Consider the following 14,477-nt stretch of genomic DNA (forward strand, 5'->3'; position numbering starts at 1 on the left):
TGCGAGGTTTCGTAAATTTTGCATGATGATGATACGAGGAGTTGTTGTTTTGTTAAGACAAGGGGAAAAGTGAATCATGTTACATCGAGTGACTGTGAGGGTGTGTCCAAAATGTTTTACTGGTTCAGGGGTAGTAATTGGCAATATGGACATTCTTATGGGGGTATTTTTGTGTATCAGATACTAAACGAATAAAATTAATTGTTTTAGAAACGTAACAGTGCCTCGTTCCCATGTCGAGTTAGGATCTCATATTTTGACGGTAAACAAATGTATAATTCTATTCGAAAGTAAAAGAAAGGAAAAAAAGAAACAATGCCTCATTTATTAGTAATATTTCAAAAAAATCACTCTTACCATTTTTCAGTAACTAATCCTATACAAGATCTGCATACATAACTAACCTATAACACTATAATTTGTAATAATATAATTTGTAATAATAATCTAATACTATCTTATAAAATATTTTGTCTATTTTTTTTTAAGAAAAGATGATTTAGACTACCCAAAATACCCTTATTCTTTATTCACTAATTTAAACATCTCTACCAAACATACTTACATACATATAACTAGTGCTTAGACCTCGTGCGATGCACGGACAACCCTAAATAATTTTTCTTAAACTTTATTTTAAGATTGTATCAATGAATAAATATAACTGAGTTGGACATAATAAAAATATTCTTATGAGTTGATTAATTTAAAGAAGAAGAATGCTAGATATACCTTGGGTTTATTAATGATACACGAGGGCTTAAAACGCGTACATTGCACGCCGGAGAGAAATTATAAAATGGACTGCCCATAGTAGGCGCATATAAGAAGGATTATGTTGGTTACCTGGATGTGATAGGTATTATGAATTTTCTCCCACTTTGATATATAGACCCACGTAGATGCGTTATAACCTTAAATAATTTCTTTAACACCAGTTCAAGCATGCATGTAGCGAAGTAAATGTACTTCTATTACAACTAATGACCATTTTTAAAAAAATTAATGACTTAAAATGCATAGAAAAATCTTATTTAGCACTAAAATAAACCAAATATACCTCATAATTTTCATCACAAATTTGATAGGTTGTTCTTTGTATAAGATTTGAAATTTGTTGATAATTCATTTTAACTCCAATAGCACCAGTGACATTTACAATCCTAACTTGCACATTAAACCTACCAAAAAAAAAAAAACAAAGATTCAATTTTACCACACAACTTAATGATTATAGAGTTTTAATATGAAATATAAATATATACCTAGGATTGATGAGAACTCCTTCCTTTTTACATGAACAACAAATCCACATTTTGTTGTCCCTTAAAGCATAAATAATGTCGACTGCATCCATGTAGAGATCGGTCAACTTAACTTTTTGAGAACAGTTCACACATTCCATTGAATACCATAACTGGTCGGTTGGAATAAAACCGATTGTTGCAACAACAACCACTTTATCAAACTGTCAAAATGAAAATGTTTATACATTAGAATGTTAAAAAGCTAGTTATAAATTCGAAAGAAAGTTTTGTTAAAAAGTAATCTAATCAAAAAAGAAAAATTCACAAACAATGAATACTTACATGTTCGTCCATCAGGGTCATCTCATTACTACATATGTTATTAACATCTCCATATAGAGGATGCTTCCATAGCCGCAAATTCTAACCGTTATCGTACATGGCTTATTATTTGGACGCAAATTTCTAATTGAAACATGGTTTAGTAAAGCCATGCTAAAATTGATCTGTTATGTATTTACGTTTTGAAATGCCTTAAAACTGAATGGAAGTGGCCTTATATAGACATAGACATGCAAGGAAGTAACCGCCACAAGCAATACACGAACGGTTACATATTCAAATTTTCGAAAATTTGAACTTCTTAAAAGCATAACTAATCCGTTTTCGAAAATTTGAACTTCTTATAAAAGTAACTAATCCGTAGACCTTTCAAGGAGCAATATTGTAATGATTTTTGGGCTTTCTTTCATTTTTAAACATGCCACATAGGCAATAACTAGCAAATTTTGAAGTGAGATTTATATAATGTAGGGATAACCTTAAATGTCAACCACTCATTTTTTTTTCTCTCTCATCTATAAATCTTTTTATCTTCTAATTCATTCAAAATATTTTATTGCAAAAACCGTATATCGATAAATTATAAAAATTGTATGAGTGTTCTTAAAATTTCATGCTCTTTCATTAGAGATGTCATTCGAGATACTTTCAATGAATTTTTAAATCTAAGGGTAGAGCCCGTACGGCTAAGGCATTTGGCTATCATAGTCTATGACTTGACCTATCACCCCCACCATTTCACCGCCGCAACGCGCATACACTATCTCTCATAAATTAGAAAAAAAAAAAAAAAATTCTAACTTCATTTGTCATTAGAATGATGAATGACATTCAATACGGCATCATATTTTTAGTTAAGTGTTATTGACGATTTATGGGCTACCCACTAGATGCTCACCTGATATTTTCTATTGCACTTTTTTTTTTTACCCTTTTTGGAAGTAGGCTCATTTTCCCTTTGTGTGGTGCCGAATGTCATTTGACAAAAATAGATCACTCTAGATAAATCATGTTGGAGTGATTTTAATAGTTTATATACGTTTTAGATAAATACATGTTTTTGCAACAAGAGCCCTAAATCGCGAACAATGATATCTAGACAAAGGCAAATTACACATCGAATTCAAATTTTAAAAAAATGACATAACTGAAATGGCACCCTTCAAAATTTTGCAGGATTTTTATTTTATCAACTATAGTACTACTTAGTGGTGGCAAAAGAGCAACCTAGATGATTCTGCATACTATTCGAAACAAATACGTCATCATGGGAAGGAACATTGCAGTTTAGCGTTTTGACCAACAAAAGAATAGTAGGATGATGAAATAAATAGCCACGGGTGACAATGATTGTGACAGATTAGGTAAAGAATGAACCATGAATTCGGTTTTGGTTTATTCAAGAAGAAATGGACGGGTATAATGAAATCCGATAGAGAAATCAAAAAAGCCACCATGATAGAGACAGATGTTGGTACAACCAAATTCATCATACTTCCACCTTCAAGTCTCCAAGGTCATGGTTTTGTGGACTTTACATAAAGTCATTATTGAGTTGGTGGATTGTCAACCGTACATGCAAAAAAACTAGCATAGTATGCCATAAGTTATCAAGTCGACATTTCTAATTTTCTATAACTATGACAGTTTAGGCCTTCAAAAGGTATATATGAACAGAGTTTCCTATCAGAAAGGAACTATGTCAAATAGTTGCATTATTTATTAGATTTCAAGCAGAAGATCTAACAATTTACAGGATGAAGTGTCACACCTGACACTAATTTACACGATTTTTAAGCTTAAAAGACACTGCAACCTTTCAATACACAAATCCTCTGCAAATTCCATGGTATCCATGCTCTGTCATGAGTTATAAGCATAACTATAGACCTTTACATGTCACGAAAAGCTTGACGTGCTCTGTATATCTCGTTAATAAAGCAGAAGAAGCTTTCACATGTCTGTAAAAGTTTAACATGTGAGGACATATATAAATAATACAGAAATACTTCACGCGTGGTTTTCCATTTTCAAATTCGCGCATATAGGTGGCTAGTGTGTAAATAAGGTAAAAAAACCAACATGAAAAATTTGACGATTTCAGCATACGCCATCATAATAGGTACGGGTTTGGTACAATGCATAAAAGTATGAGAAACAGAATTTCCCACTACCTGGACCTTTTTGGCACCAAGGCTCCTAGTGTCAGCAACACTAGAGTAAAAACATGGATCACTTTTATTATACTTGATTGGATGTCTTTCTGTTGGTTATTGATATTTTCTCTTTTGATACTCCTTATAAGTTATGGGTATAATTCCTGATATTAATCAAACCACCACCAATATGACATAGGGGTGAGGCGTCTTGAATTCCCCACAAGAGGTCTCAGGTTACAAATGGTATCTAACTTTGGGAAAGGATTCGGAAACAGTGACAAGGATACCTTGGCTGGGCCGTGTACCTCTAAGTTAAAGAGTCGCCCTCTTCAGGCAACATGAACAGCAAAACCTCTCCTCTGCTTCATCCATTCAACTGAATAATGACAAAATATCATGCCGTGTGCTTTTAGAGATTTAAAAAACAGGGTCACTATCTTACTTAATATTAGATAAATCATCATGGGTTTATGATTTGCAGTACGACAATAGTACTTTATTTAAATACTACTAATACTTTTTTACACAAATGCATGTCTAATCACATCAAGAGGACGAGAAGAGGCTGCTTTAAACGAAGGACAACGTGGACTATTTTTGTTCTATTAGATCTCTAGACAAGGTAATCTCTAAAAGGTAATGACACTCTAAATTAGCATTCAGATGATTACAAGCTTGCAAGATTTGGAGATTTCACCTCCATTTTGTATAACAGGTAAAGGTCGATACCCAACCACCAACTAAAGATAGTTGCCAATTTGACATTCGTAGGCTAATAAAATATATTACAAAATTAATAGAATAAAACAACTAATCCTAGAAATTAGTAGTATGAACCTGTCTTGAGACATAGATGAATCTCAAGACACACTTCACGAAAAACATACAATGGTTGTGACGACGTCTAGTAACTGATCATAACATTTTATGTAATGAGTCCTAATAACTCCAGTTGCTATATATGTTCACAAAATGACATGAAAGTATGAAGCTATGATGAACAAAAAGCCTAAATATGGACATTGTTTCATAGTGCACTAACCCCTTCTTGCGGATAAATGTAATAATAGTACTCTAATTTACTGCAATGGTTTTCACAGAGGCCAGACACGTTATCCGCGCTTAATATAGGTTACACCTGGAACGCTTTAAAAGTTAGATAACATTTGTATGTGGAGCATAATGTATGCAAATTTGCATTTACAAGCCGACACCACATACTCTGAGCAAAAAACGGTAAACAGAGTTAAACACATACACAGAATATGCTTGACAGAAGATTGTGAAGCAAGAGATAATAAGTTGAAGTTTTTGTAAGTGATGGACTTGTAAGGTGATCCTTGACTACGGTGTAGTACTTTGAGGTTTGGACCAACACGAAATGCACTATCATATTGGGGATAGACCATTCTCCACAAATTTGAAGGGTAAAAAAAGAAAGCAATCGCGTTCCCCTTATTTCACATGTGAATCAGATAACAAATAAGTACATATACAAATGAAGTAAGGAGACAAATGTCCACTTTGGCACTTAAGCTTGCTCCTCATATCATGGTTCTCTTATTATAAGTGTATCTCCACATTATATCCTATATAAGGAAGTGCGACTCTTCCCAAAAAGAAGAGTGGAAAAATCATGAGTACCACAATAGACATTTCTATCGAAACCGAAGTTTTTCCTAAACAAGAGAAGCAAAACAAACTCTTTTTCCTTTATAATGTTTGGTATCTTATAGGCAAACAATGTAAACAGAATGAGAAAAAAGTTATTCATAGTATTAAGGTTGGAATTGCCTTGGTTTTTGTTTCACTTCTCTATCTCCTTGATCCAGTTTTCGAGCAGGTTGGCGAAAGTGCCATGTGGGCTATCATGACTGTTGTGGTTGTCTATGACTTCTTTGCAGGTTCGTCCGTGATCTATACTTACACTTGTATGTATAACTATATTGTAATCTGGTAGTATGGGCCAAAACTTAAGGATGCATATAACAGGGGCTACATTAGGCAAAGGGTTACTTCGTGGACTTGGAACCATACTTGGAGGCGGATTGGGGTGTCTGACAGCAGTTTTGGCAGATTATTTTGGAAAGACGGGAAACACAGTTGTCGTTGGAACCTCAGTTTTTATTATTGGTACGTATAGATTCATTATGTTGTATGATATGTTGGATAGTTACGTTATGTATTAGTCTATTACTGTCATCAAACATGTTCCTAAGTATTATATAATGTTTAGGTGCAATGGCAACATATTGTCGGATGATCCCAAACATAAAAAGAAACTACGATTACGGGGTCATGATTTTCATCCTTACCTTCAATCTAGTAGCAGTGTCTGGTTTGCGTGCTGACAAAATCTTGGAGTTAGCCGGCCAACGCCTCACTACAATTGGTATGGGCTTTGCTGTCTGCATAATCACTAGCTTACTCATCTTTCCCATGTGGGCTGGCGATGAACTTCATCGATTGACATCCTCCAAGTTCAACAAACTAGCATGCTGCATTGAAGGTATGAACATGTTACACACACAAATATAAGAAAGTTGCCAACTTGAAACAACTTTGACACAGTATCCTGAAAACATTTAAGTTTTAAACCACAAAATTGCAGAATGCATGGAAGCATATTTCGGTGTCAATGAAAACAAAGGCCAGCCAAGCATTAACATCAACAGTTGCAAATCAGTGTTACATTCAAAGTCAAGTGACGAGTCACTGGTAATATTACTTATCTCTATCAAACTTAATGTAGCTTATACACTAGCTTTCGTTATTGTATATTCAGGTTTTATTAGGACATACTAATATCTTGTTTTAATTTTTTTAGGCAAATTTTGCAAAATGGGAACCCTGGCATGGTAAATTTGGATTTTACTATCCTTGGCAAAAATATCTGAAAATAGGAGAACTACTCCGGGAGCTTGCTTCTATCATTTTGACCTTGCAAGCATGTACCGAGTCAGCATTACAGGTCTCACACTTCTCCACTCTTTACCAAACAGATATGTTTAATGATAAACAGAAAAGAAGAAACAGAATGTGAAACGTTTGGTTATCAATCTAATAAGTAACACATGGTGTTTAAATGGTGTAACAGCCCTCAAAAATGCCACAACTTGCGATCCAAGAGACATGCAAAAATGCAGGAATGTCACTTGCAGTCGCGATGAGAGAGCTTGGAGAAAGCATTATGGAAATGAGAAGGGTTCGGGAAAAGGTTCTAATACTTCCAGAATTGCAGTCCATAACCATACTTGCAGACCCAAAGCTACAAGCAATTGAAAATGTTGAAGCTCTTGCAGTAGCAAATTTCTTGTTTTTGCTAACAGAGATAGTCAATAAAGTAAAAGTACTAGCCAAAGAAGTGGATGAGCTTGGAGAGGTTGCCAGTTTTCAATCGTAATAGCATACCTTACGGTCAGGTTATGTATATACTCTAATGGGTACAATAAAATAAAAAATGGTAACCTATGAAATACAAATTTTGTACACCCAACACTGCTCAAATATATATATATATATCAGTAGAGTTTATAAACAAGGAAGGCTTATGTACATCAGTCGTTAAATATTTCTTGGGTCCTTAATGAGTTAATGTGTCGAGCGAAACACCTTCCTCTTTGTTATCTATTACTAGTTGTAATGTCATTGCCATACATGTTTATTTAGTTATCTCCCAAAAGCATGTAGTATGTACACAGCACCCTGGTATGCAATGGCAAGTTGTTAAAAGTTTTTGGGCTAATGACTTGGAAAGGGTATCCTACTATCTGAAATCGCTATAAAAAAACGACTATGGTAGGGACGTAGGGTATAAAACTACCGAAAAGCCCTAATAAGAGTACCATACAACCATAAAAGCTCTAAACCAAGTACCATTTAACCATCAAAAGCTCTAATGTTGGTACTTTAAAACCTCTAATGTGCGCGTTAGAGTTGTTTCGTAAGTAATATTCCAAACTAACAGCCCTAGGTTTTTTTCTGGGCCAACTGTGTCAAAATGTACACAACTTGTCCATGTTTTGCTATTTGATATGTCCAACATTCCAATAATTTCACTGCTATTGTTTGATAAATTATACACTGTAGTTCATTAGTTATTGAAACATAAGCTCGTGTATGTTGCTTAAATTCAATAAGCAAGTTAAACGATAGTAAATCATAACAATGAAATAGCAGTAAATGTGAAAAGTGAAACAATTTTGCATTTACCTTGCACTCTGAGAGATCAACAGAGCACCCACGGGCCCAAAACCAGCCCTTTATATAAGCCCTAACCCTTTGGTTCGAGCCTAGTGACAAATTGGGTGCAAACCATCCCTGATGACTTCCGGCCTTTTTTTTTTTTTTACCATATGAAATAGTTATTCAGACGGTTTTTCAATTTTTGCATTAGAGGTTCTGACTATGGGTTGAGAAACACCAATATTCACAAGTGAGAAAAAAAAAAAAAAATACCAGACAATCCAAATGTTGGATTCACACTTTGAAGTTTGAAACAAGATGAGATGGCAAATAAAAAAAATGACATGGCAAAGAAAAAAAAAAGTCAATAAGATTTAGCCCAAACTCTCTCTGTTTGTTTGAAATCAAGATTACAAGTATCATCAGTAATTCAGGATCATTTTAATGTGATCTATTATACTAAAAATTTATTTATCTTTTTAAACGGGATTACCCCACTTATGTGTAATGAGGCCTTAACCTTGAATGATCAAATGTGTTGGTACAGCAGAGCTGTAGAATGAAAAAATATCAGCAGAAAACAAGGACTATATCTATTGATTCTTTTATCATGCATAACATTCATTTTACATTGCGCAAGCATGTGCAAACGTCACTATCCCATTTTACAAAAGTAATAACATAACCATAGAAAAGCCGTGATACCACCTACAATATACAGAGTATCTAACCTATTCTCGTGTCGAATCTTCTCTTCTTTGATCTCACTCTGCACCTTGGAGTACGACTGACAAGACTTGAGTACCAAGTTATAGTCCTTGCTCCTACCGCAGCCTAGTGCTTCTTTAAGCACAAACAAACTGTTTCGTCCATTGACATGGGCACCTTCCATGTCTCCTAATTGCATACAAAGTTCAGTCAAGTTGAGTGAAGTGTGACTTCCACTACCCTCGATATGGGTTACCCGAAACTTCATAGTGATGATGCATTTAATTACCTGATAAGGAAGAATGTCTTTAGCTGGGACGATTGATCCAAAATGTAACAGGAAGTCTTGGTTCGTTGGCCAATGTCTTTGACCATCTAGTGCACACCAACTCGACAAATTCGCAGCTTGTTTGGCTTTTGAATTCACAATTATCCAACTAAGCTTGATTCCATCACGAAGCTCTTGCCATAGCTTACCTTCTTTTCGCTCTCGTTCAATGGAGGTGACCGGAGGTAGACCATCAGAAACAGAAAGAGTAACTTCACCTACACGAATTGAAAGAATGTTAACAATTACTGGTAGAGGTTACAGGTTGGATGGGTTGGGTAACGGGTCAAATAGGCCAAGGTTGAAATAGCTCAAAACAGGACACGCCTGGCAGGGTTATGCAAAGATTTTTGCAAAAGAAGAACAAAAATCTATCAACAAACATTGGATATAAAGATTATGCAAAAGAAATGGAAGTATTAGATGGTACCCGCATGATCATCATCTCTAGCCGAATAGCTGAAAAGATCAATTCTAAAAGGACAATCAGAAAACCAACCATTGTAAACATTTGCATTTGGTATCCCCCAAATAACTTTTGAACAAATGGTCTTTTCTTTATATTTTATATCCACTATCGACACAAAATCAGATGGCGAAACATTTTCTAGTTCATCATAGTCGCCATAAAATTCAGCCTCTGCCCATTCTTCAGAATACTCAGGATAATCTTTCCATCTAAACTCCGGCACATCTTTGTTTACAATAAGAGGAAAGCAATCGGCATAGAACTTTTTAAAGCCGCCAATAGATAATATCAAACGTTTGACATCGTCCCTTTTTGTTGAGGGCCACAATGAAGAACAAACATCTTCCCATACTCTTTCTTCTTTTGAGATAGCACAAAATGCTGCACAAGCACACGCGGCGCTAGCTAGCGTTGCACCATCCAGACGTCGTAATATATCATAGAAAAGGTCGTTATTTAACGTCTCCATGTGTTCAAAATTGGTGGCACTATAAGCAATCCAGTTCTCAAATAATCTGAAAAGTCAACATTTTGTGCACAATTATTAGATACTAATACGGAGTTAATTATCAACAACAACTACATAAAAACATTTAACACTACCAGTCTTAAATGTGTTCCTTAGATGAAAACATTGTTTCCTAATATAGAAATATTGAATTGTAATGACATATATCATAGTTTTAGAATGTACTCATGTAGTACATACCTTTAGCAAGAATATATTCATACACATAAGTAAAGCACATGGGCTAAAGTTGGAAGTAGGGTACATTCTACTACATAAACCCCAAACACAACACTAAATGATCATCACAATTCACAATTAAATCTCTAGGTTTAATTGACATCCAAGGCAGTCCTGGTTCCCATGGACCACAACATATATAATTTTCCTATAACACAGGAATATATATATATATTTAAACAACAATGAAAGCCAAGTACGTGGAAATACTAAGTCAATTACAAGGTATTTGTCTTGACTTATGTTACCCGTTCGTTGTCATCCTGGACAAACCGATTCTTTTCCAAGGAACAGCCTAGCTAACGCAATCGTCTAGAGTGGCCCCACAAAACATTTAATCTGTGAATCATACAAGCTACGTGGTACGGTGTATAACCCTCCGTTGTCTTAATGAAAGTTCAAAAGAGCCCATAATAAGCTTAGTATATATTAAAGGATGTGTAGGATTCCGTTTTCAAAATAAATTTTCTTTTTAAAGAATATATCCCAACCTGCTTTTCTAAAACTGCAAACGCAAATTTGTGTTAAACATCTTTTCCAAACTATTTTTTCGTTTTACAAACACAATAATCAACAATACCAAAACACAAAAATATACCTCAAAACCCTCTTAACATTATCATCAACTTGAGTTTTTTATAGTAAAATTCTAATTAGTTGATAAACTTACAAAGATATCACGTATAAAAACTCAGCCAAGTCAAACACTACCTTAAAACATCACTTTTCTCATAATTAATCATAATATATAGTATAAATTTCCAAATGAAACCCGGCCAACACAATTGTCACCGGAGATCGAGAATATAGTAAAAATTGGTAAGAGAGCAAACCTTCATGTTATCAGTTGGATATGATGATCTGCTGCAGCTAGCAGCCAGCGCGCTCTGATATCAATTATAAAATGTAAATATAATAAATTTTATCTGATGAACCGGTCACCTACTTTCAGAAATATATATAAATATATATATTAAGGGGGAAAAAAGCGAAAAAACCAAAGTTGAGTTTGAGGTTGGTTGTACGGTTTATGATATTTTTGTGTTTAAAACAACACAGGCTAGGGAAGAAGTATATATATAAAAAAACAGAGATATATAGATGATGATTGATAGAGGGACATAGACGGAGACAGTCGTGTATGTGTGTGTATATATAACATGCTGTATTAATATACGCGTGGACCCATTGTATACGATATTACCGAGGTGCCGATGTTTCCATAGCTCCATGCCTGATCATCTATCTATATATGTACGCGCGTATTAACTCCATTTATAAAACACCGTACAAGTGGCAACCCGAATATAATAGTTTACTAGATTTTAGACCCGTGTCCAACACTGGACACGGAATTTACGATATTAACAATATTAGATTTTTATACATTTAAGTCATAAAAACTTACAATTTAAAAAAAACACGGTTTTAAGTGTTATATTTTGCAAGTTGTAGTACAATAATCATAGGTTTCTCACTGTCATTATTAGCCTAGACATATTAATGGAATTGTTTGTCGTAGTCATTTCACAAGACACATGCTATATATAATAATTTATCCATTATAATATATTTTGAAACAGATGTACTCATAATATGATATTATAAGAAAAAATAATTAAGAATTAAAATATAAACATATTTGTGATCCCGAACCTGACATTCAAGTATATGTATTTAATCATGATGCACGTTCATAACACGCATATGTTTATTTTCAATCACTTGTTCAATGATAATATGATAATAATTAGAATTGTTTTTATATTTTTTGATAACAATTAGGACTCTTCTAATATTTGTTAATAAGTCATTAGGTTTTCAAATAAATATTTTTTTGTAGAAAATATTTCATATGTTAAATTTTTTTTATTTAATTAAATGATTGTAAATTTTAAAAAATTCTCTCAAGTTGATGACTAAAAATAAATATAAATTAAGTATCCAGGGATAAAAAGTGTAAATTATTGATGAAAAACAAAAAAAGTGTAAATTAATGAGACTTTTTCTACAAATTAATATAAATATTAATATAATAATATATTTGGATAATGATTATTAGGATTTTTAATTTGTAGTTTATCTAAATGATGACATCATCAAAAGTCAATTTGATGAAATCGAACGATGTGATTGGTTAATTAGTCATTAGTTCAACTGTCTTATAGTATATATTAAGATTTGGTAGCTTTTTTTTTCCCCAAACACTTCATTCGTTGTTACATGACATTTCATCGTATAATAATAAAATCTTGTAAGTACCCAATACAATGAGATGTTATTATAAGTCATTAGTAATATTCAAAAGAAACCCCAAAACTTGTCATCCATAAGGATTGACTTTGGATTGAAGTCAAGACCTTATACTTCCAAAAATAATCTATAAATTAATTCATGTCCCCTTCATTAATTTTAGATCAAGTCCGTTCCTATTATTATTATTTTTTTTTTCAAAAATAAACCAATATCTAAATATTCTATTTTAATCTACCATTTTATATATATTTACATTATATGTTCTTAGTTTTCTTTTACTAGGCTACATTATCTAACAGAATCGGACATCATCTTAATTAAAGTGTATGATTATGTACGATCAAATTGAATGATATATATCTTATCTCTACAGCTTACACCGTAAATATACCTATTAATTTCAATAATTATGTATCAATAAAAATATTGAGTATAAACTAACAAATCATATTTATATGTTTTTGTTGATAAATGATTATGTTGTAAGCTGTAGTGATGAGATATCGTTCAATTTGATTGTACATAGTCATACAATTTAAAATGATGCTTCATTGTTATTCTTTTAGATAATGTAGCCTAGTTAAAGAAAACTAAGAACATATAATGTAAATATATATAAAATGGTAGATTAAAATATAATATTTAGTTATTGATATACTAGTTGAAAAACAAAAAATGAAAAGTTTGAGATAAATACATACATACTTGAAAAGAAGCAATTGTATGGTTTTTGTGGGATTTTATTTTGATAAATAAAAGGGTAGAAAAGAGTTGATTTTTGAGAAAATTAAATTGAGAATCAAATATTTAATTCAAATAACATTGGCTTGACTTTGACGGGAAAAAAAAAAATAGGAACGGACTTGTGATCTTCAATTAATGAAGGGAGAATGAAATAATTTTGAGATTATTTTTGGAAGTTTATATATTGCTTAAAAATAGCTTTTGTCTATAGAAAATCTTTTAAAAAACTAGCACAGTTCTCGCGCAATGCGACGGTAGTCGTCAAGCGATGATGTGGTGGTGGGGGCGATTGTTAGTGGCGGAGATGGTTTCAAGTTGTGAAAGTTATTGATGTTAAAGTAACTGATATAAATAGTTAATGGAAATATTTTGAAAGATAAATGATTAATAGTGTAATTAATTATTAATGTTAAGTGGATAGTGTAAATAAAACCATTTTAAGGAGTGCTATGTGTAAGTATTACACAAGTTTCAACATTTGCATAAATAATGAGTTATTATTTTATATATAATATAGTGTATAGATGATGATATGACAAATTAAAGTAAAAGAATTTTTTGCTTTTGGCTTAAATAAAGATCACATAAGGAAACAGTATTAAAATTATACAATCATTCCTATAGTTTTTCATTTCTTTATTTTGATATGTTATAATAGTTGCGCGTATATATGAATTTGTCTGCCGCAAAGCGAGATAATTAATTACCTGCCTCTATATATATGTATCATTTTTTTTTCTATAATTCGGATCAGAGGTGATACCAGAAAAAAATCTCGGAGGGGTCAAAATTAAAAAATTCATGAAATATAAATTTAAAAGGGGGCAAAATATCAAAAACCTATAGTAAAATTTTTAAAATCTATGAAAAATTAAAAAATACATAACAAAATCTAAATTTAGAAGGGGGCATTAGCCCCCCTTACCCCCCTACTAGGCACGCCTCTGATTCGGATGATATATAACTTACCAAAAAGTTAGATGTTCCATTTTCAACGAAAATTAAAAATTTTCAGACATGTGACCCATGTGACAAGGGTCACATGCAAATAGGCCTCCAAAAAATAATATAATATTAACTTTTTTTTTAAATGAAAATCGAATATCATAATAAAAAATCTAGATTATATTTTCTCAATCAGGTCCACGCTATAAAAACCCTCATCCAATATTTAATGGGAGTAAATCCTTCTAATAATCTGCCTAAATACACAACAATATATTAAAAACCTTGCCCTTTATACTTAACAAAAAAAAGAAGGAATTTCTGCTTTAAACCTAAATTTTATCAA

The 14,477-nt window shown here is 32.7% G+C and overlaps 2 protein-coding genes across 4 annotated transcripts; one reads left to right on the top strand and one right to left on the bottom strand.

Annotated features, from left to right (window-relative positions):
• Positions 1-5,384: 5,384 nt before the first annotated feature.
• LOC122592106 (aluminum-activated malate transporter 13-like) lies at positions 5,385-7,151 on the top strand. Its single transcript, XM_043764317.1, has 6 exons — positions 5,385-5,652; positions 5,741-5,881; positions 5,985-6,257; positions 6,360-6,466; positions 6,576-6,719; positions 6,846-7,151. The coding sequence occupies exons 1-6, from the start codon at positions 5,385-5,387 to the stop codon at positions 7,149-7,151; spliced, it is 1,239 nt and encodes a 412-aa protein (XP_043620252.1).
• Positions 7,152-8,509: 1,358 nt separating this feature from the next.
• LOC122593957 (probable F-box protein At2g36090) lies at positions 8,510-11,213 on the bottom strand. 3 transcript variants are annotated; one of them, XM_043766433.1, is made up of 4 exons: positions 11,020-11,213; positions 9,400-9,953; positions 8,931-9,187; positions 8,744-8,830 (listed from the first exon to the last, which is right to left on the bottom strand). In XM_043766433.1, exons 2-4 carry the CDS (start codon positions 9,905-9,907, stop codon positions 8,768-8,770), a joined length of 828 nt encoding a protein of 275 aa, XP_043622368.1. In that variant the 5' UTR covers positions 9,908-9,953; positions 11,020-11,213; the 3' UTR covers positions 8,744-8,767. The 3 variants fall into 3 exon arrangements, with proteins under 3 accessions (XP_043622366.1, XP_043622367.1, XP_043622368.1); XM_043766431.1 differs by having other exon boundaries at positions 8,510-9,187; XM_043766432.1 differs by lacking the exon at positions 11,020-11,213 and adding an exon at positions 10,042-10,073 and having other exon boundaries at positions 8,510-9,187.
• Positions 11,214-14,477: the final 3,264 nt, after the last annotated feature.

The sequence above is a fragment of the Erigeron canadensis genome, chromosome 3, assembly GCF_010389155.1.
Source record: "Erigeron canadensis isolate Cc75 chromosome 3, C_canadensis_v1, whole genome shotgun sequence".
NCBI lineage: Eukaryota > Viridiplantae > Streptophyta > Magnoliopsida > Asterales > Asteraceae > Erigeron > Erigeron canadensis.

What these genes read in the sequence shown, in the direction of transcription:
- LOC122592106 (XM_043764317.1), top strand. Translation starts at nt 5,385, where the DNA reads ATGAGTACCACAATAGACATTTCTATCGAAACCGAAGTTTTTCCTAAA. An exon ending in AACCTCAGTTTTTATTATTG is followed by an intron (nt 5,882 to 5,984) that starts GTACGTATAGAT and finishes TATAATGTTTAG; the next exon opens with GTGCAATGGCAACATATTGT. An exon ending in ACTAGCATGCTGCATTGAAG is followed by an intron (nt 6,258 to 6,359) that starts GTATGAACATGT and finishes ACAAAATTGCAG; the next exon opens with AATGCATGGAAGCATATTTC.
- LOC122593957 (XM_043766431.1), bottom strand. Translation starts at nt 9,907, where the DNA reads ATGGAGACGTTAAATAACGACCTTTTCTATGATATATTACGACGTCTG. An exon ending in TAGAGATGATGATCATGCGG is followed by an intron (nt 9,188 to 9,399) that starts GTACCATCTAAT and finishes CAATTCGTGTAG; the next exon opens with GTGAAGTTACTCTTTCTGTT.